Source organism: Onychostoma macrolepis, chromosome 10 (assembly GCF_012432095.1).
Source record: "Onychostoma macrolepis isolate SWU-2019 chromosome 10, ASM1243209v1, whole genome shotgun sequence".
NCBI classification, from domain to species: Eukaryota; Metazoa; Chordata; class Actinopteri; order Cypriniformes; family Cyprinidae; genus Onychostoma; species Onychostoma macrolepis.
The window spans coordinates 1,094,425-1,115,547 of record NC_081164.1 but is presented as its reverse complement, the minus strand read 5'-3'; the positions used below and the strand labels follow the sequence as shown (position 1 = coordinate 1,115,547).

General features: G+C 40.2%; 1 protein-coding gene across 2 annotated transcripts; it reads left to right on the top strand.

Annotated features, from left to right (window-relative positions):
• Positions 1-441: 441 nt before the first annotated feature.
• LOC131548291 (cortexin-3) lies at positions 442-16,026 on the top strand. Of its 2 annotated transcripts, none has more exons than XM_058789486.1 (2): positions 442-725; positions 13,650-16,026. In XM_058789486.1, the coding sequence occupies exons 1-2, from the start codon at positions 695-697 to the stop codon at positions 13,961-13,963; spliced, it is 345 nt and encodes a 114-aa protein (XP_058645469.1). In that variant the 5' UTR covers positions 442-694; the 3' UTR covers positions 13,964-16,026. The 2 variants fall into 2 exon arrangements, with proteins under 2 accessions (XP_058645469.1, XP_058645470.1); XM_058789487.1 differs by lacking the exon at positions 442-725 and adding an exon at positions 12,308-12,696.
• Positions 16,027-21,123: the final 5,097 nt, after the last annotated feature.

Below are 21,123 nucleotides of genomic sequence, written 5' to 3'. Positions count from 1 at the left end.
CTTCTGGATCATTGCCAAGTCAGCAGTCTTCCCCATTATTGTGGTTTCAAAGAACAAGAGATACCCAGAATTTATACTGTAGGGATGGTCATTTATTCAAACTCAAATGTAAATATTCTAATATTTTGAGATACTGATTTTTGACTTTCATGAGCTGTAAGCTCTAATCATCAAAATTAAAAGAAATAAACATTTGAAATATATCAGTCTGTGTGTAACGAATGAATATAATATACAAGTTTCACTTTTTGAATGGAATTAGTGAAATAAATCAACTTTTTGATGATATTCTAATTATATGACCAGCACCTGTAATTCACCGAGTGCTTAATTTTGCTCATCATATTGTTAGGGGTGGTGGGAGGGTTGTGCAATTAAGTAAAACAAAAATAGTGGGTTTGGTGACTGTTCTGAGAGTTCAGTTCGGACCGAAACGATTCATTCAAAGGAATCGATTCGGTTCGGAATCAACACAACGTCAAGATTCACTCCGGCGCGCGCACAGTCACACAGCCGAGGCGCGAGCGTCGCGTTCACGCTTCTGCAGGAGGAAGCGCAATTATTTGATCATATTGTTCCTCTGTTTAAACTGCGAGAGGTGAATCGCTGGGTGTCGTGTCGTGTCCGCGTCTGTGGGCTGGTGTGGATGTGAAGCTGGGATGGAGCTCCGCTGGATCTGACCGTCACTGTGGAGATGGATCCCACATTCTCACAGGGACACACAGGTGCGAGTCAAACATCATCCAACACCATTCACATCGCGCTCATCTGCGCATCCAGCCGTGTGTGATTGCTTGTCCCATTGCAGTCGATTGCTGTTTGTGTCGACTCTTGTCATTTCACTTGTTGATCGAGCATGACACACAGATTCCCGCTGCGAGGAGCCCGGACTGCAGAAGGTCATAGTTCAGGTGTACTCCGGCTCACTGCAGTAAAAGGGTGTCGCCTCAACACAACTTCACATGTCTCGCGCACAGGATTCATGCTGTTAAATCAGTGCGGAATATAGATTTCCCCCAAATGACAGCGAAACGTGAAAACATGGGACAAATCAGACTGATGGATATCTGATCAGGTCATTGATTTGATTTCACATTTATGAGTCTGAACATCATCAGCATTATCCTCATGCAGCAACTTTCACAATAACACTGCATGTGTGTGTGTGTGTGTGTGTGTGTGTGCGAACCACAGACTGCTTTGTTAATAAAATTAACCAGGAAAAATATATTCATCAGAAAATGTGAAACTTAATAATCTTACCTTAAAAGTTAAATCACAAATTCTGCAGTGAGAAAAATAAATGACACGCACCTTTATGAGGTGAACACAACTCTCTCTCTCTCTCTCTGTGTGTGTGTGTAATGCTTATGCTTCTGTATTCATGTAAACTGCAGTTGAAGTCCATGTCTCCACTGAAATCTGCAGGAGTCTCTGGACGGACGGCATGAGACGAGCTGTTCCTCTCTGCTGTTCACAGAGACGCAGTGACTTCTGCATTACACTGCAACTCTCTCTCTCCTGCTTCCCTTACTGCAGTGACATTTGCATTTATTCACTACTTGCAACTTTAACCCACTGAATATACAGATTTTTAGAGTATCACACATTCCATATTCCTCTTGTATGTTTCACTGATGTAGACTGTCTGTTTTGCTACCTTCACTAGAGCTCAGCAGCTGGACTTTGTGTTCCAGAGGCCAGAAAAGAGGCTGTGCTGAATTTAGTTTTGTTTGACTGGATTTAAGGTTTACAGACAGTGTCCTGCGCTGTCTACAGTCAAATAGATTATCAACTGCTCACCTGGGGTCCATTCTTCTCACGTCGCTGACTCAGTTAGCTGGATTTGATTGTTGACGATTTCGCTTGATCTTGGATCATTTGGTTCTTCAAAGCTCATAGACTTGCTGCCATAGCAACGGGTCCGCAAGCTTAAACCTCGGGAGCAGGGTTATTTAATGTAAACCGGATTAGATTGCATCTTTTTAAGCAGAATTGATACTTAAAAGCTGTCCTAGCCACCGCTACTTTATTACAAGAGTACCCTACTGGTCCAGGGACAATCATTTAAAATAATAATAATTTAAAAATAATATAACAATATAATATAACAATGTTGTGTAGTCTATAATACTATAGACAGAGCTAGTTTTACTCATTGAAAGATTTATTAGTGATGAAATAATTAGTTTATAATTGTATTGGAGGCTTACACACATGCTGTACAGTGAATCTGAGTCGTGCATTAATTTGAGTGATGGCAGATATTGTGGGAGGGGCTTGATGGAGCAGGAGATGCAGATAACTGGATCTCTAAGAAACTTTAATTGATGCTGTCACGTAACAAATCTGCTTCAAAGATCAAATTAAATGAATTGCTAATTACAACACTGAAATAAAATGTAAAGTCTGCACAAATTCTAGAAATCGTGAATCTAAATAATTGGAAATCATGCAAAAATAAATAAAATAAAATAAAAACCGTGCACATTTCATTTATCTATTATAACATTGATGTAGTTTTGTTCGCTCGGCCGTTTCCTTATAAAGCTCCAGAAATTTGTCAGTTTTTTCGTGAGGTGTCTTTTCTAATGATATGATGTCATCACGTTGCTGTCTTGCCGCAGCCAATCACTGCACTGCTGATCGCGGTTGCGAGGAACACGAGAACACGCAGTAATCCTAGACCACTTAATCCAGATATTTTAATCTAATACGCAAATTCGTTTGAAGAACCAAATTAGCCAGAGATCAGTTATCAGGATTAGAAGATCCGGCATCTTTCAAATCATCTCAGATCTATTAAGCGACGTACGAAGAACGGGCCCCTGATCCTAGAAGGTGTGTGTCGGCAATTTTGTTAATTAACTTAATTAGCATCTTAAATAGTATCATCCACAATTGGGCAAAACTAAATTCAACTAATGATGTAATCTATCTCATCAGTCTCATCTATAGCCTCAATTTATAAACGACATTAAATATGTTTAATATGCATATAGTGTACATTAAATATGTTAATGTTAAGTTGATATTATCACACAACTGAAATATCTGCTAAAAAAGTGTATGTAGCATTAGTCAGGAGTTTATTAAAAAGGCAGTGTTGACAAAAACAAGCACCCAAATGCTTTTTAGAATTAAAAAAAGAATTAGGGAGAATCAGTAAATTATGAACAAGTAACTGCAAATTTGCTGTGCGAATAATATGTAATCAAGTAATCAATAGAAAAGTAACTGTAATCTGATTATGATATTTGAAAATGCAATATCATCTGATTACAAGTAGTTTCTTTCTGGAAACTGATTACATAATTCAGATTACATGTAATCAGTTACTGTGCAGCATTAGCACAGATGGGTGTATTCGACGTGTGTGCACTACCTAGTGGACCCTTTTCAAGAACTGAGAAATCAAATTGATCTTTTGACGTTTAACAGGTGATTGTGCTATAACAACATACTGTACATTTCAGAACTCAGAACTTACTTCTTATTCAAAATCTGGCTTTCATTGAAGCCAAGGTGCCAGAATGACTCATTTTCTTCGTCTGGGTTTTTATTATGTAATAAAGATGAATAAATCAAGCATAAGACTGTCTGCACAGTCACAGATCAACACAGACTTAATCTAAGCCTCTTTGACCCACCAACTGGCGCATGTTAGTGAAGTTGTTAGTGACACTACAACAGGTTCACTCGGAATAAAAATAGATTTAGATGCCTGCTACATTCCTAGTTCTTAGTTGTGGAGAACCGTGGTCTCTGGTATTCTAACCTTTGGGAAATGGCTCTTTATTTTCAGTGAAGTGCCTGATCACGTCACGTCAGTGTAGGCAAGGCAAATTTTATTTATAGAGTAAGTTTATCTCAACCGTAGTTGATCCGAAGTGCTTTGCAATAAAAAATAAATCTGAATTTAAAAGGAAAAGAGAAAAAAACTACAAAGGAAAATAAAACAAGTATCAAAAACAATTAAAATGTAAATTCATAAAACACAATTGAATACCAATTCAACTATTTACAAAACATATACAGCATCACTCAAATGCTAGAGAGTAAAAATAAGTCTGTAAACTGGATTTAAAAGCGTCCAGTGATGGAGAAGCTCTAATGTTCAAAGGTAGACTGTTCCACAGCTTTGAGGCAACTACTGAGAAAGACTGATCACCTTTTGTTTTACAACGAGAACAGGGGACAGATAAAAGAAACTGATCACAAGATCTTAATGACCTAGAGGCTGTATATGGCCTAATAAGATCGCAAATATAAGCGGGGGGAGAATTATGCAATGCCTTGTATGCAAAAAGAAGGATCTTAAAGTCAACTCTAAATTTTATAGGGAGCCAGTGCAATGAGGCAAGGACGGGACATATGATCCCTTTTCTTAGTTCCTGTTCAGAATCTGGCTGTTGCATTTTGAACCACCTGTAACCGAGATTGAGGTAACCCAAGAGTTACAGTAATCCAGTCGAGAGGAAATTAGTGCATGAATTACAATTTCAAGGTCTTTACTAGAAAGAAAGGGCTTCATTTTTGCCACTGATCTGAGATGAAATAAGCTACTCTTCACAACTGCATTTACATGCTTGTCAAATTGGAGGAGAGGATCAAAAATGGACTGCAAGATTTTTTGCATGATTGTTTAGGTTATTATTTAAGAAACCTAACCTTGTTTTAATGGAGTTGTTAGTAGCAGCAGGACCCAGTAGAAGAACTTCAGTTTTATTTTCATTCAGTTGCAGAGAGTTATTTATCATCCAGATCTTGACTTCATTAAGGCATGAGAAAAGATGATCTAATGAGAAGTCATTTCCTGGTTTGATTGGAAGGTATAGTTGGAGGTCATCAGCGTAACAATGAGTGTGTTTACATGCACCCTCTTAATGCGATTATAATGAGATTTTGGTAATATTGCGATTAAACTTTACCGCATGTAAACGCAGTAGAATAATTAGATGCGCATTATTCGTGCGCATGTAAACGTAGTCATTGATATTTAATGTTTTGTTTCTGGAGTATTGAGCTCAAAGGAAGCATGTAGAGGGAAAACAAAAGAGGGCCAAGAATGGATCCCTGAGGAACACCAGAATGGATAGGCGCAGGGGGTGAAGTAAATGACCTGATATTTACAGAAAAGTCCTCCCCTTTAAGTGACTACACACAAGTCGTTTCAGAAGAATATCATGATTAACAGTGTCAAATGCGGCGCTCAAATCTAAAAGTATCAGGATAGCAGATGAACCAGAATCAATGGACAGCAGAATGTAACCTTTGTAACCTTCAGCAATGCAGACTCAGCAATGCAGAATGTTAAAAGTATCCAAGTATGAAGTAAACTGTGAGAGTGCAACTTTTTCCAAAACCTCTGAAATGAATGAGAGTTTAGAGAGAGGCCCATAGTGGTTATGTACAGTGGAATCAATATGAGGGCCTTTCAATAGGGGCTGTACGATAGCAAGTTTGAAACTTTCTGGAAATACCCCATTTACCCCAAGAGGGTAGGGTTGATTGTGTCTAAAACCTCTCTAAACTCTCTAAACTGTATTTGGTTTAATGGCAGAAATAAGGTCTGTGATGAACTCAAGCTCAAGATACTTTGATGCATTTTATGGATGTTATAGAATAAAACAACAGTGAAGTTTTTATAACTGCTGAAAAGGTGGCTGCTAACAAGTTGTCTGGGACATTAAACCTCATCAGGCTGACCAGGTAAACTCTTCCCCTCACTAGTCACTTTCACAGCCTCAGCGTGTTTATAATTGCACTCTAACTCTGCTGATTGTATTTAGGATTCAACATTCATTAAAGCTGTGTTCATTTCTGAAAATTATCATGATGAACAAAACATGTAAGTATCAGAAAGTTTATTTTCTGCAATAGTCCAAAGCCCAGTGGAAAAATACTGCATGGTTTTTGTTGCAGGAACCAGGGTGATGTGAAATTACGGGTTGACCTGCAAAAATACATCATTACTGCAGCGCTCTAAACTTTCTTCATACCAATCACAGCAGTGGGCTTTCACACAAGTTACTGGGGTTGCATCAGTATGAAATTGGTAAAATAACCATCTGAGAAAATATCACGGTATGTGGTATTACACAACTGATTTATTGCAAAATATTTCAGGTAAATTTTAAATTTCCTTCAGAAAAAAATCTCCCCCAGCTAATGCTGTAAACTACACAGGAAATCTTCTCATTTGGTACATTAATATTAAAGGTTAAAAAAAAAAAAAATGACACAATTGCTATACTTAAGATATAATACACACTGAAATAAAGCATATATATATATATATATATACAGTATATATATAATATTATTATTATTATTGCATTTTAAATAAAGCTAGAAGTCTTGGTTGCAGTAGACTTCCACTGCCGCTCTGTTCAGTGATAATTGTTTACTATGTAGAGCAGAGGTGCCCAAACCTGTTTCTGGAGATCTACCTTCCTGCAGAGTTCAGCTCCAACCCTGATCAAACACTGAAGGAGCACTTGATAATTACAGACAGGTGTGTTGGAACTGAACTCTGCAGAAACAGGGTTGGGTACTCCTGATGTAGAGTGTCTTTTTAAAAGTATTTCTTTTAGATTTAAGCACTTTTATAGGAAAGCCTGCTTTTCACTCTCCTCATAGGCTGTTCATGTAATCCTCATAAAATATAATCTTGACGACATGTTTTTAAAAGCATTTAGACTTGTCGAATGTTTTTTCAGATGTGGCACATAATGACTAATTGCAGCATCAAATTAAAATGTGGACATCATTTACAATTACATGCTTAATTGTAATCAAATCCAAAGTTCTTTCATGAAACTTGAGATGGCGCAGTCTGATAGGTCAAACACAAGGCACTAGGGCTCTACGATATATCGTTTCAGCATCGATATCACGATGTGCACATCTGGATGTGCGATGTTTAGTATACTGATCGTTATATTTACTGATTGTTTTCTGTGTTCACACATAGATACCGTGTCTACGCCCTGCGCCGCAACAGTTAAAGTCTGTCTACACTGGATGCAACAAAGCGACTGTTGCAAATCCTTTGAACTTTGTGTCAGTAAGTCATAAACGAGGCATCAGCTTACTGTCAGGCATTTGTTGTGTCGTGCCGCGCCGCATCCAGTGGACAGCATCATATAATGGGTTCTATAGTATTTTGTCACACCGCTCGCATCTGGTGTAGACACGGTGAGAGCCACGCGGATTAGAGATGCGTGGATGAGCTCAAACGCCACCCGAATTTGCTGCTTCAAATAAATGATCCGCCCGCCACCCACCCGCACCTATATTTTTCTCTGATTTAGATAATCGACCCGCAGGGGCAGACTTGGGGGTAAGCAAATTCCAGGTATGGGGCCCCCATACAATAACTATGTGTCCTTTTATGCTTAACCCCTATTTTGCTCGCTCGCTCTAGTTTTTAGTTTATTTATCCCTTCACAACCAGTAATTTGTCAACCTGATGCTGTTCTAAAGCCAAATTTGGCTACCTTATGTTTTGAGATTATAAATGAAGACATTATCTAAAAAAAAATAAAAAGTTGCACTTGTCCATTTAATAAATTGTAAACCTTTCCAATCTTTTTACAAACATAAAATTATCCCAGGCAACTCATTATATATTCCAAGTGTTCTGAAGGCATACTGTATTCTTTGCCGAGAAACAAATCGAAAATGATTATTATTAAGGGAAAATCTCCAGTCATTGCATTCGTGCATTTATACGAGTACGCCGGTGCGCCTATGAGAAGCACACAAGAGAGTCATTTTGAAACATCAAGATACATAAAATTGTGACTTGAAACACAATACTTTCTTTACTGAGGTGAATATCTCTGTCAGCCGAGCATGCGTGCAAAGAGCGCTCCCTCATAATCACTATAGCAGTCTCTCACTTCAGTTCAGTGCGATCTCACGACGTTCCGTTAATAAGCTCTACGCTGCACATTGAATCTCTTATTTACATCGTATCTACACTTTGTTATAATGAGATGATCCCCGACCTTGCAGAACTCAGCCCTTAACAAAAACTCAGTATTTTGATCGGTAAGTGGTGTCTAACTTTAACACTTCTGGTCACTGCGTTCAAGAAGTCAGCGCACATGTCTGTGAACGGCTACACTGCTCAACGCTGCAGATATGTTTCGCCAATATCAGATAGGGCCCCCTGATTCCCCGGGGCCCTAAGCAGCCGCTTACCTCGCTTATTGGTTAAGTCCGCCCCTGCCGACCCGACCCGCACCCAATCCTCACATTACAATGATTCTAATTAGACTAATTCTTAGTTTTGCATGATGATATGAATGGATGGTTCATTTTTAACGGCAGATTCAGTGATGTGAGAGCTGATCTATGCATCACGTCTGCCGCGCATTACGGCTGCGACGCGGCCACCGGAGCTGATCATGGTCGCTCTAGTCAAGTCAATGCTTGTGTTTATACCCATAGATATGTATATATATTATACCGGCCACGCCGCGGCATGTTTCAGAAGCATCCCAGAATCTCGTGATCTCGCGAATCCAGTTGCTTCGCTCCTGATGTGATTTGGCACCGCATGGAGGACGGAACAAAACGTCGTCGGAGCCGTAAGGGGTAACGGTAACAGACTAATAAAATGATAATAGGCTACTTTTAAATGAACATTTAATTAAAAAACCTAAAGTTCTTCTTTGGCCAGATTATAGTCTACACTTTCTTAATAGCATAAACACACGCTTTATTCCATTCAAACTTTATCTGGAATGCCACTGTATCTGTCACTGCAACTTCCCGAATTCTGTTCAGAACTATGTCAAAATGCATGTCTCTGGAAGTATCCTTGTAAACACAGTTGCTTGTGGCTTAGGTGAAGGTAAACGATTGAGAAAGAAATCTCCTTAACCACCACCAGTGTTCAGCATCGGCAGCCATGTTTCACCAGAACGCTCACCACACACCAACTTATTGGTGGAGAGGGGACGAGAGTGATGAAGCCAATCAGTGTATGGGAATGATTAGGAGGCCGTGATGATGGTCAGAGGCCAATGGGCAAATATGGCCAGGATGCCGGGGTTACAGCTCTACTCTTTTTCGAAGGACATCCTGGGATTTTTAATGACCACAGAGTCAGGACCTCAGTTTAACGTCTCATCTGAAGGACAGTGTTTGTTGACAGTATAGTGTCCTCATCACTATACTGGGGTGTTAGGACCCACCCAGACCACAGGGTGAGCCCCCCCTGCTGACCTCACTAACACCTCTTCCAACAGCAGCTAGTTTTCCCAGGAGTCCCCCATCCAGGTACTGACCAGCTCAACCCTGCTTAGCTTCAGTGGGTAGAGATGTCATGCCCATTCAAAGTAAGGGGGCACGTGCCCCCTCAGATTTTTGAGCCAAGTGGATATTGAATGCAGCTTCCAAAAGACAAAAAATAGCCGAATGATATTTTCTATATTTAATACAATCACACCAGTGTGATTAGATCGTTCTGTGCGGCACAGCAGCAGCTGCTAAATTCAAATCTGCGTTCTCTGGGTGGCGCTGAGCCAGAGACCGATGCGTTTTTACAGCACTGCGCATTATAACCAATCACACACGATGCTGCAATGACAATCAGAGGCGTTCAGATGAGCCATCGCTAAAATGCCAGTGTTTTCCGGAATGAATACCTCTTTCTGGCGAATTGTCTCATCAGAAACAATGTGCAAATGTGTGTATGAATCTGCAAAATAATCATTTTACAGTGTAAACAGCTTCAGTGATTTTAATGGGAGTTTTTGAGAGTGCTTGAACTAGACTGTCAGTGAAAATATTCTTTGATAGTGTAAATGTTCTTTGCTCTCTTTCTGTACAATGAAAGTGTATAATTAGTAGCCTAACATTTTATTCACATTAACTTTCAATGTTAAATTCACATTAAATATAAAGTCAGGTATAAAGGCATGACACCCATACTTGTTAATTAAGTAAACAGACAGGTTTTTATACATAGTTAATATATTACATTAGGCTATTAGGTTACTTTGTCCATCGCCCACTATAGATCAACATAATCTATAAAGGTGAGAATCAAGATATTTCATGATATAGTTAATGTGTTTTGGGAGTGTTTCTAATAAAAAGGAAAAAAATAAAACATACGTGCTGTTGTGGCTGCTGTGTGTCACATGACGACCCCCAACTCAAAAATAATGAGTGCATGACACCCCTGTCAGTGGGCAACCAGTCTTCGGCTGCAGGGTGATATGACTGCTACAGTTAGACTTACTTGAAAATATAAAGCACTGTTTATGTATATTTGTATCTTTGTTCTATTATATTTATCAATGCTTGTAGTTTGTTTATTTTCTATGCTGATTTACTCACCAACAAAAACACCCCAATCATTGATTATTTTTTTCCAAATAGAGCTATTCAAGTCATCTGGTGATTTATTTTTATTTTTTTCATATCGCTATATATATTGCAGAAAAACAATATATTGCAATGTGAGTTTTTTTCCAATATTGTCCAGCCCTACAAGGCACAGCTGATTCTTTTTGTTTTTCTGATTCTTTTCAGCTGGTTCTTTTTGTATCAACAGCCAATGAGATTGCTGCTTAACATCAAATACTCGGCTAGTGCTTGCTCCACCTGTATAGATCTGCTAAGTGGTGATCATATATGTTACAGTGGGGGGAAAATCATTTGATCCCTTGCTGATTTTGTACGTTTGCCCACTGACACGGTCAGAAATGATCAGTCTATAATTTTAGTGGTAGGTTTATTTGAACAGTGAGAGACACAATAACAACAAAAAAATCCAGAAAAATGCATTTCAAAAAAGTTATAAATTGATTTGCATTTTAACGAGTGAAATAAGTATTTGATCCTCTATCAATCAGCAAGATTTCTGGCTCCCAGGTGTCTTTTATACAGGTAAGGAGCTGAGATTAGGAGCACTCTCTTAAAGGGAGTTACCTGTATAAAAGACACCTGTCCACAGAAGCAATCAATCAATCAGATTCCAGACTCTCCACCATGGCCGAGACCAAAGAGCTGTCCAAGGATGTCAGGGACAAGATTGTAGACCTACACAAGGCTGGAATGGGCTACAAGACCATCGCCAAGCAGCTTGGTGAGAAGGTGACAAACAGTTTATTCATAATTCACGATTATTCACAAATGGAAGAAACACAAAATAACTGTCAATCTCCCTCGGACTGGGGCTCCATGCAAGATCTCACCTCGTGGAGTTTCAATGATCATGAGAACGGTGAGGAATCAGCCCAGAACTACACGGGAGGATCTCGTCAATGATCTCATGGCAGCTGGGACCATAGTCACCAAGAAAGCAACTGGTAACACACTATGCCGTGAAGGACTGAAATCCTGCAGCGCCCGCAAGCTCCCCCTGCTCAAGAAAGCACATGCACATGTCTGAAGTTTGCCAATGATTCAGAGGAGAACTGGGTGAAAGTGTTGTGGTCAGATGAGACCAAAATCCAGCTCTTTGGCATCAGCTCAACTCTCCGTGTTTGGAGGAGGAGGAATGCTGCCTATGACCCCAAGAACACCATCCCCACCGTCAAACATGGAGGTGGAAACATTATGCTTTGGGGGTGTTTTTCTGCTGAGGGGACAGGACAACTGCACCGAATCAAAGGGACGATGGACAGGGCCATGTACCGTCAGGCCCAGGGCATTGAAAATGGGTCGTGGATGGGTATTCCAGCATGACAATGACCCAAAACACACGGCCAAGGCAACAAAGGAGTGGCTCAAGAAGAAGCACGTTAAGGTCCTGGACCTTAATCCCATAGAAAATCTGTGGAGGGAGCTGAAGATTCGAGTTGCCAAACGTCAGCCTCGAAAAATTAAAGGTGTCATAGAATGCATTGATACAATATTTTAAATTGTTCTCTGATATCTACATAGAAGGTATGTGGCTTAGGTAAGGGCAAAAATTCTCCAGAAACGGTTTTACATGTGCATTTACAACCCTAGGATTTCTCCCTAGAATTAAATGGTCTGTTATTGGCTTATTTGGAAGGGTCATTAATAATAATGTTGAGCTCTGCTCTGATTGGCTGTTTCACAGTGCGGCTCATTTCAGTAGCTCACACAGCAGGAAAGAAACACAATACTTTGTCTCACAGTTCTATCATTGGGTAATTATACTGTATATAAAATGCGAGCATCAGGGAGCCGCTATTAATATACTGCACTATAATATATGCACTGAAACTGCTTTCAAATGCACAATCGCTTTTTACTTTAACTTTCGCTTTCGAGATTCGCGATTGCACAAACTCTGTTTATACAATGGAGCTGCAGTACTTACCACACATTTTACAAGATCAGATGCTTGTCAGTGGTGCTCAGGATCTGTAAATCAATCGCCATCATCCTCAGTCATCTCTCCTTACTCTGTTTATGTGGTAAGTGAAATCTTATGTACTGTAATGTAACAGGCTACCGCTAGCAAGGAGCTAACCATGTCCCTTTAGTTGCTTGCTTGTTATTTTATTAGAACGCATTATTTGCTTTCTGTGTCTTTCTGAATACAGACACCAACCCATCCCTGCACTTCACATCCCCTGCACAGCCTGGAACATAACATTTATTTCCATGATCTGCCATTTTTGCTCTTGTCCTCGCTTGTTTCTTCACAATACCTGCAGAACTTCTGATGGTTCGGCTGGCGGCTGGCATAGAACATAGGTGGGTATATGCAAATGTTAGTGGCGTAACTATTAGTGATCCTGACTGTTACGTCACAGTTGGTGTTATGTTCTGATTCGCCTATTTTTCAGTGTTTTCTTTTTATTCATGAGATTTACATAAGAAGGAGGAAACAATGGTGTTTGAGGCTCACAGTATGTAATTTCCATGTACAGAACTGTTATTATTCAACTATGCCAAGGTAAATAAAGTTTTCCATTCTATGGCGCCTTTAATGACTTGGAGAGGATCTGTAAAGAGGAGTGGGACAAAATCCCTCCTGAGATGTGTGCAAACCTGGTGGCGAACTACAAGAAACATCTGACCTCTGTGATTGCCAACAAGGGTTTTGCCACCAAGCACTCAGTCATGTTTTGCGAAGGGGTCAAATACTTATTTCACTCATTAAATTGCAAATCAATTTATAACTTTTTTAAATGCTTTTTTCTGGATTTTTTTTTTTTTTGTTATTCTGTCTCTCACTGTTCAAATAAATCTACCATTAAAATTATAGACTGATCATTTCTTTGTCAGTGGGCAAATGTACAAAATCAGCAGGGGATCAAATATTTTTTTCTCCCACAGTATATGTGCAGCAGCAGTATTTCTTACATGCTCACAGCAGCATGTTGTGGATGTGTTGGCAGCAACAGCGTACCACATCTATTCCACCAAGACCAAACACATTAACATCATGTACATTACCATGCCAATCCCTCTGAGAGTAGTCTGAGAACTAACTTTTAACTTCAGAAAACACTCAAGACTGATGAAGGAAGTTGAAGCATGCCACCAAACAACTGTTTTTGCTTTTGGTCACTTTTCCAAGTGGACTTCTATCATGTCCCTGCTTGGAGTTGATAGTTTTGTGACCAAGCACAGGTTTGAATATTCAGTCTGTGTGTGTGTTTGTGTGTGTGTGTGTGTGTGTGTGTGTGTGTGCATGCATGCAGATGAGGTCCATGTGGAGGATGTGAGGATGCGCAAGCGTCTGCTGTGGGACGAGCCGCTGCAGATCTCCTGGCTGATGGAGGCCGAGCCGTTCACCTCCTCCCTCCAGACGGGGGGTCCTGTGGCGGGCGCCAGCATGACCCTGGAGCAGAAGACCACCTTTGCCTTCGTCATCTTCCTCTTCGTCTTCCTCTGCATGCTGATCGTGCGCTGCTTCCGCATCCTGCTGGACCCCTACCGCAGCATGCCCACCTCCACCTGGGCCGACGGTCTGGACGGCCTGGAGAAGGGCCAGTTTGACTACACTCTGGCGTAGACAGACAGACAGACACACACACGCACACGCATGCACGCACACATGCACACGGACACACTAGCCGGGTTTCCATCCAAAGCTGCGAATTTAACTTATGTGCAAAACTGGAATATCGCATAAAACATTTGCAAACGAGCACCGTTCCATCCAATGAGTCAAAGAGAACAAAATCGTCACTTCCTGGTTAACTGGCAATTGGCCTATAGAAAACTAGGATAAGCTACTGAATATAATAATTTTCATATATGAAAAATTAATTGCACCTCAGAGCGAGCAGACGAAACACAATAAATGCTGTCATTGCTTTCGGAGGTTAATGCTGCTGTTTGGGAAGACAGTTGTGTAAGACAATTACACAGAAATACTTTGATGACAGACTTTGCTCACGCATTTCAGAACGACCATAACAACATTTCAGATGCTGTGGAACGAGATCAGTCTGCTGCTAGTCAAGTTATCCCGTCTCATAGCGCAAAGTCACATGACTTTTTGGATGCACTTGGAGGAATTTATTCGCAAAATGCATGTTCATCTCCCATTATTTGCATTAACCCTTTTTTTTAACCCTTTAAGTCAAAATCCACCTCAAGCGAGGACAAAAACTTTTTTGCAAATTAAGTGATTTTTATTCGAAATTTGGCGTTTCCATGACTCATTTCTCATGCGATACTTCAAAATGCGCATTAAAACAGGGTGATGGAAACCCAGCTACACACACACACACACACACACACACACACTCACTCACACACTCTCACACACACTCCTGCATAGCGCTGGACATCCTGAAGTCATACACAAACACATGTAGAAGTACATCAAGAATACAGTAATTCTGCATATGAGCAGCCCTGCCACAAGCTTGTGAAGATGACTAACACACACACACACACACACACTGCACTCACTGCCATCCACATACACCAGATGTTGTTTGAGAAGATGAGTGTGCAGTGCTTTATTCCAGGCCAAATGGATCTTGAGCTCTTATTAGCGCTGAGACACAGGGTAGCCCCTCTTTTGTATCCTCCCAAAACCACAGGCCTCCTTTCCTCATGTATCTGTGCTGTCGTTAACTGCCAAGTACAACTCTCTAGAAGAGAAGCTCTTTCTAAGACCGTTTATAAGCACTTCATATGACGCTTTTGTCGAAATAGCCTTAAAAAAAAACGTGCACTGTAATCGGCCACCGTCAAAGTTTACATGATTCATTACTGGCAATTACTGCAGTGCTTCTGGTCACATCCTGACCTTTTTAGAAAGCTCGAGCTGATATGGATACGCAGTTAGGACAGGCTGTTGGATGAGCTGTTGATTCACTTCACAGGTTCTGTGCCTCTGAAAGCTCATTGATGGTAGGAACCGCAGGATCTGTCAGCCTTAGCACAATAAATACTCTTAGATCACGTCTCTACCTGTATATTCATAGGCTGTAGTTTCGTAAGCCTTAACCCTTGAAGCTGCCATCAGGAGAAGCATCGTAATGTGAAGTCGCACGACCCATTTGAGCCTTTGTGCCGAACGCTACTCTTGAAAATCCACTTTCTTGAGAGCCGATAGTCACACACTGATAACGATGTGAACGCTCCTCTGCCCCGTCGATCGTAGCTCATCTCACCGATGATCGTGATGATTTTTGTTGCACTACTTCATTGTACCTGCTGTCACTGTGAAAGAGCACTTAGTAAAGGACGTGTTATTGTATGTGTCATGACAAAGATTTTACAATCATTATAGCTGCTCATGTTTGAAAGACTGAAGATATTGGGGTTGGAGTGAACAGACGGTTTTCATCGTTCCTCATGAAGCGCTGCTGCTCTCTAGATGATACAAAGCACTAAACAGCTCTGTCTGTCTGTGAGATTCAGCACAGTATGTGGAGCCTCAAAACAATTTAGACCTTCATACTGTTTAGAAATAAGTGTCTGTAAAACAGAGGAATAATACATCTAGGAAACAAAGCACCAGTATATTCAAACGCAAGGTAATTCTGAATTATGATGCTTTGTTTTAATAGTGTCACAACCTCATTTATGTTTCAAAGAGATAATTAATAAAACATATCCAAAGCAGTATAAATGTCATTTCCTCTTTTAATGTCATCAGCATACCTGTACACCATTGCTAAGGTATATATATATATATATATATATATATATATATTTCAGTCTTTCAGTCATATTAACGGGTAGTTTAAATAGATTGGTCCAGGGATGAGGTATTTTTATATTTTTGCATTTAAATGGGTTTTGTGTTAAATGACTGAAATAAGGTCTGTGGTGAACACAAGCTCAAGATATTCTCATGTTTTATTTTTACAACATAAAATGCATTGGTAATGAAGCCGTCAGATTTTTTTTTAAAGCTTTTACCTGTCTTGAAAAAGGCGGTTGCTAATAAGTGTCTAAATGGGACTACAGAGGTTGTGTGGGATATTACCGTCATCACAGTTAACAGGTAAAATCATCCACTCACTAGTCGCTTTCACAGTCACAGTGTTTATAATCACACTTTTGCAAACTATTCTAACTCAAACTCTCAGAGAAAATGTTTTTAAATAAAGTTGCTGAAGCTGAATGATGAGTTGATCGTGGTATAGTTCACTTATAGCCTACATTAAGCGTAAAGTGTTATGTAACAGTATTCATGAGGAAAGCTCTGCTCTTAGTGGGTCTGATCTACTAATCGAGCAGAAACCATGAGGAACCTCCGGACTCCAGCGTGCTTTCTAAGTCTGGTTGAAATGTCCAACAGGAGCATCTCTCCAGGTGTGGTAGACCTAGGCATCGCTGTACAAAAGCAAGTTGGGTAACAGTTTATTCGAAGGGGTGTGCATAAGACTGACATGACACATGTCATGAATATGAAGGAGGTTTTATGCATGTTTATGACAACTGTCATTAAGTGTCATTCGCTCAGTTATGTCATTTTTAATGCAAAGATGACATTATTTGACCAAACCCTAACCTAACCCTAACCTACCCCTACCCCTAACAAAGACATCTCAAACAATGTCATCTTTGCATTAACTGAGCGAATGACACTTGATGACAGTTGTCATAAACATGCATAAAACCTCCTTCATATTCATGACATGTGGAACTCAAGGTGGAAAATTTCAACAGGGTTTTTGTCCCATGATGCATAGTTTAGTTGAAATTTGGGATTTCACTAGAGAAGAATAGGTTTGATGATGCTATCAAAGATTTACAGCCACAGTTTAATTGATGGGTTGCCAGAGGCTGAGATTGTCAGACCCAAATAATTCTAACAGGTGACATGATTAAGAATTGTTTCCCCAATTGTAAAATTATGATTTTTGTCAGCAAGGCGAGGCTTTTTCTGAAGGATCATGATTTTAGGCTTCTCCATGTCTATCGCTACTGTACTTTTCTAAAATCGAGAGGCATTTCAATGAAGTTAACATAACTGTAGTCAGTTAAACTTCAGGGATATCAATCTGTTCAGTTAGGCTGGCCACACACTCCAAGATTTTAAGCCCGATTTGCAGCCTCGAATGATCGGCTTGTTGCAAACGTCTTTTTGTCCAAAAAATCCTCTATTGTATGATGTTATCACGATTATATAACTGCTCCCAGTCGAGTCGGAGCTTCCCTGATCTCAAATGAACTGAGTGAGCAAGTACCAGCAAATTTTACAATATGTTAAAAGTGCAACAGCAACAGATAAACGTAAACGGTTGTCTGCAGTTCTTGCCACGAAGACTAGGAGCACTTCGTTTTGGACTCAGTACTCTAAACTCCTCAAAGCGAAACCCAGTGGGAGTGGGGACATCGAAGCAGAGGTGGCTGTTAACATCACTGGACTTTCTAAAAAAAACACATCGACCAGTGTTTCACCGAATCCAGCATGAGTGTTGCTATTAAAGGGGTAATCGGATGCAAAATTCACTTTACAAGTTGTTTGAACATAAATGTGTGTTGGAAGTGTGTGTACACATCAAACCTATAATGATAAAAATCCACACAGTATTTTTTTTTTTAAATCCTCTTTCTCAAAGCAGGCTGTTCTGAGATTCCTGTCAGAATGACGTAGTTCTGTACAGGCCCCTCCCACGATAGTTGATTGACAGACCGTCTTACCTTAGACCCGCCCTGAGTGAGCCGAGAGCTGTCCGCCTCCGGAGCAGGGAAGACAAGATGTCTCCGATTGAGCGATTGAAGTGTTCTGTCGTTGGATGTAATAATGAATATAGCAGTCATCATTTACACCCGACATCTGAGCCGCTGAAGACGCAGAGGATTAACGTTAGTTTCGTTTTGAAGGGAATGTGCCGATCCCTGCCTATGTTCGCACGAATCATTCGTGATCCAGCCTCACCTACAGAAGAAGTGAGTATAAGGGTTTTTTATGAATCTGCAAACCGCCTTTCCTAATAACGTGCTAGTTAGCCAGTTTCGCGGCTGGAGTTTACAGTCTGCTCATCACTCCACGGAAGAGAGGGGCGGAGTCAGCAGAGCTCATTAGCATTTAAAGCCACACGGACTAAAAACCGGCGTGCTGAAAACAGAGCTGATTTTGACAGGGTGAAGAAGGTATTTTTTACACTACCATTGAGAAATTTTAACCAAAGTATGTTATAGACTTTTCATTAAGACCCTAAAGAATCATATCAACTTGTGTAAAATGGGCATCCGATGACCCCTTTAACAGTTTGTTGATTACAGTTTTTAGTACTGGTCATACACAGTGTTGGGTGTAATTGATTACTAAGTATTGTAATGTTTCAGAGTAAAACATCTCATACCTGTCAACACCCTACCTCTGTTCCCACTTGTGAACGCATGGTCACAGCTTCCCTAGTTTTGACTCTGTTGACCCCACAGTGGTTGATGAGATAATCAGGCTGTCTAATTCCTCTACTAGTCTTCTTGACCCTGCACCTACTGCTTTACTGAAGAACTGCTTGACTGCTTTGTCACTATCCATCACTCATTTCATTAATAGTTCAATGCCACCTGGAACTGTACCATCTAAGCTTAATACTGCTGCTGTCACCCCGGTTCTTAAAAAGCATGGTCTCGATCCTTCATCCCTAAGTAGCTATAGGCCTATTTCAAACTTATCTTTTCTCTGTAAGATATTAGAAAAAGTTGTTGCCTCCCAGTTACAGGCCTACTTAACAGCACACAACCTCTATGAGCCCTTCCGGTCTGGCTTTTGTCCATTATACAGCAATAAAACAGCCTTGATTAAGGTGCTCTTAGCACTCTCCTCCTGTTAGACCTCAGCTCAGCGTTTGACACTGAAGATTTTAAAATCTATCCGATGTTTGATAGGGAGCCAGTGCAGTGTTGACAGAACCGGGCTAATATGGTCATATTTCCTGGTTCTAGTAAGGACTCTAGCTGCTGCATTTTGGACCAACTGTAGTTTGTTGATCAAGCGTGCAGAACAACCACCCAATAAAGCATTACAATAGTCTAACCTTGAGGTCATAAACGCATGAATTAACATTTCTGCATTTGACGTTGTAAGCTTAGTGTTATATTGCTGAAATAATGGGGTTGATTCCCAGGGAATGGATAACAACAATAATACAAAAACAACAACCTTTAACTAGTTTACTTCAGCTAACTTACCAGTTGATGTTATCCCCGTTACGATAGCAATCACAAAAACAAAAAGCCTCCTACTGGAATGTATGGCAGATGACATGATCCAGACCACAAACTAGAAAATAATAATAATAATTAAAAAAGCAGTACTTGAAAATCCTGTTTGAGTAACATATTAACTCAATAAAATGTGTACATAATGCAGCACAAGTTGCTTTGGATTAAAGCATCTGGCAAATGCATGAATGTAAATATAATGTAAAATCAAATGTATTTTTGGGTTACCTAATTTCAATAAAATGGACAGCTGGCCATATGATGACTCCTACGCCCTTCATAGTCAGCATCCCTGTTTTTGCTTGGAGCAATCTCAGACCCCCCCACCCCCACACACACACACACAAAAACATACAATAGCAGAACTTACAGGTTATAATAAAATAAACAACATTCATTGTATTTGTTAGCCAAACTTCCTATATATTGCTAGTCCGTTCCTATACAACCCGTTCTGTGGGTTAGTGAGCAGCAGCCAGTGTTTAACATACCAATAGACTAAAACCTGAAAATAAAATACAAACGATGTACATAACAGCGGTGTGTCTTAACTAATTTTTCTTCACTATTTTCACGTTAGCTTGCTGTTTTGTAACGCCTGACATAACCTGTGATAAAAAGGCAGTGTAGAATTATTATGCTTCCCTGATTAATTTACTTCGGATAACTGACTTTAACTCAACTTACCAGCTGATGTAATCACTGTCGCGATGGCTCCAGAATACACCCTAACCTCACGTTGCAGATGACAAGATCCATGAACTTGAACATAAAAAACTGAAGAACTATAAAGAATAACTAAAACCTGATACAGTGTAGCTCTTCTGATTGGCCGAACTTCTCTGATCTCTGCAGAGGGCCGCCGCTGCCTCTACAGATGCACAAATCACTTTTGCTCCATTTGTCTCACAGATATTTGGTGCAAAAGGGAGAGTGCGCGAAACTTGTCATTTGCAAGTGAAAAACAGCATCTGAGACTCGTAGCAGCAGATTCAAGCCGTTGTCGTTATGCACTTGTGTTTGTGCTCAAAAAAGCATCCAAGAAAAAAAATATATATGTAAGAAAACATTCTACAAATGTGCAAATCTCATTGCGAGAATTCACACACTGATCTGAGGATGTCCAAAATTTGTCCGTGACTTCACATTTTTGATGCAGGTGTGTGAATGTGTTTTATTCGCTGCAGCAATAGTAGCAAATCATGTGAGCGTATACGTTTCTTAATTTGTGAAATTTGTGCACTGCAATGAAGGATTCGAGAAGGTGTAACTGTTGTGTTGTGTTTGTGGGAGAGAGAAAACAATCTACAAGTTTGCAACTTTTGTCTGTGGCTTCAAATTTACTGAAACACATGTGTGACTCTTCTCTACAACTACAAATTCTGCCGTCACAGACGCTCAGTTGTTTTGCACCAAAACTACCTTCATATGTGTGTGCTGTCTGCAGAACACAAGAGGGCAGCAGACCATAACCACAGACAGAGGCGCTGAGGATGTCTTCTGAAACTCCCCTCTCATGGTTTT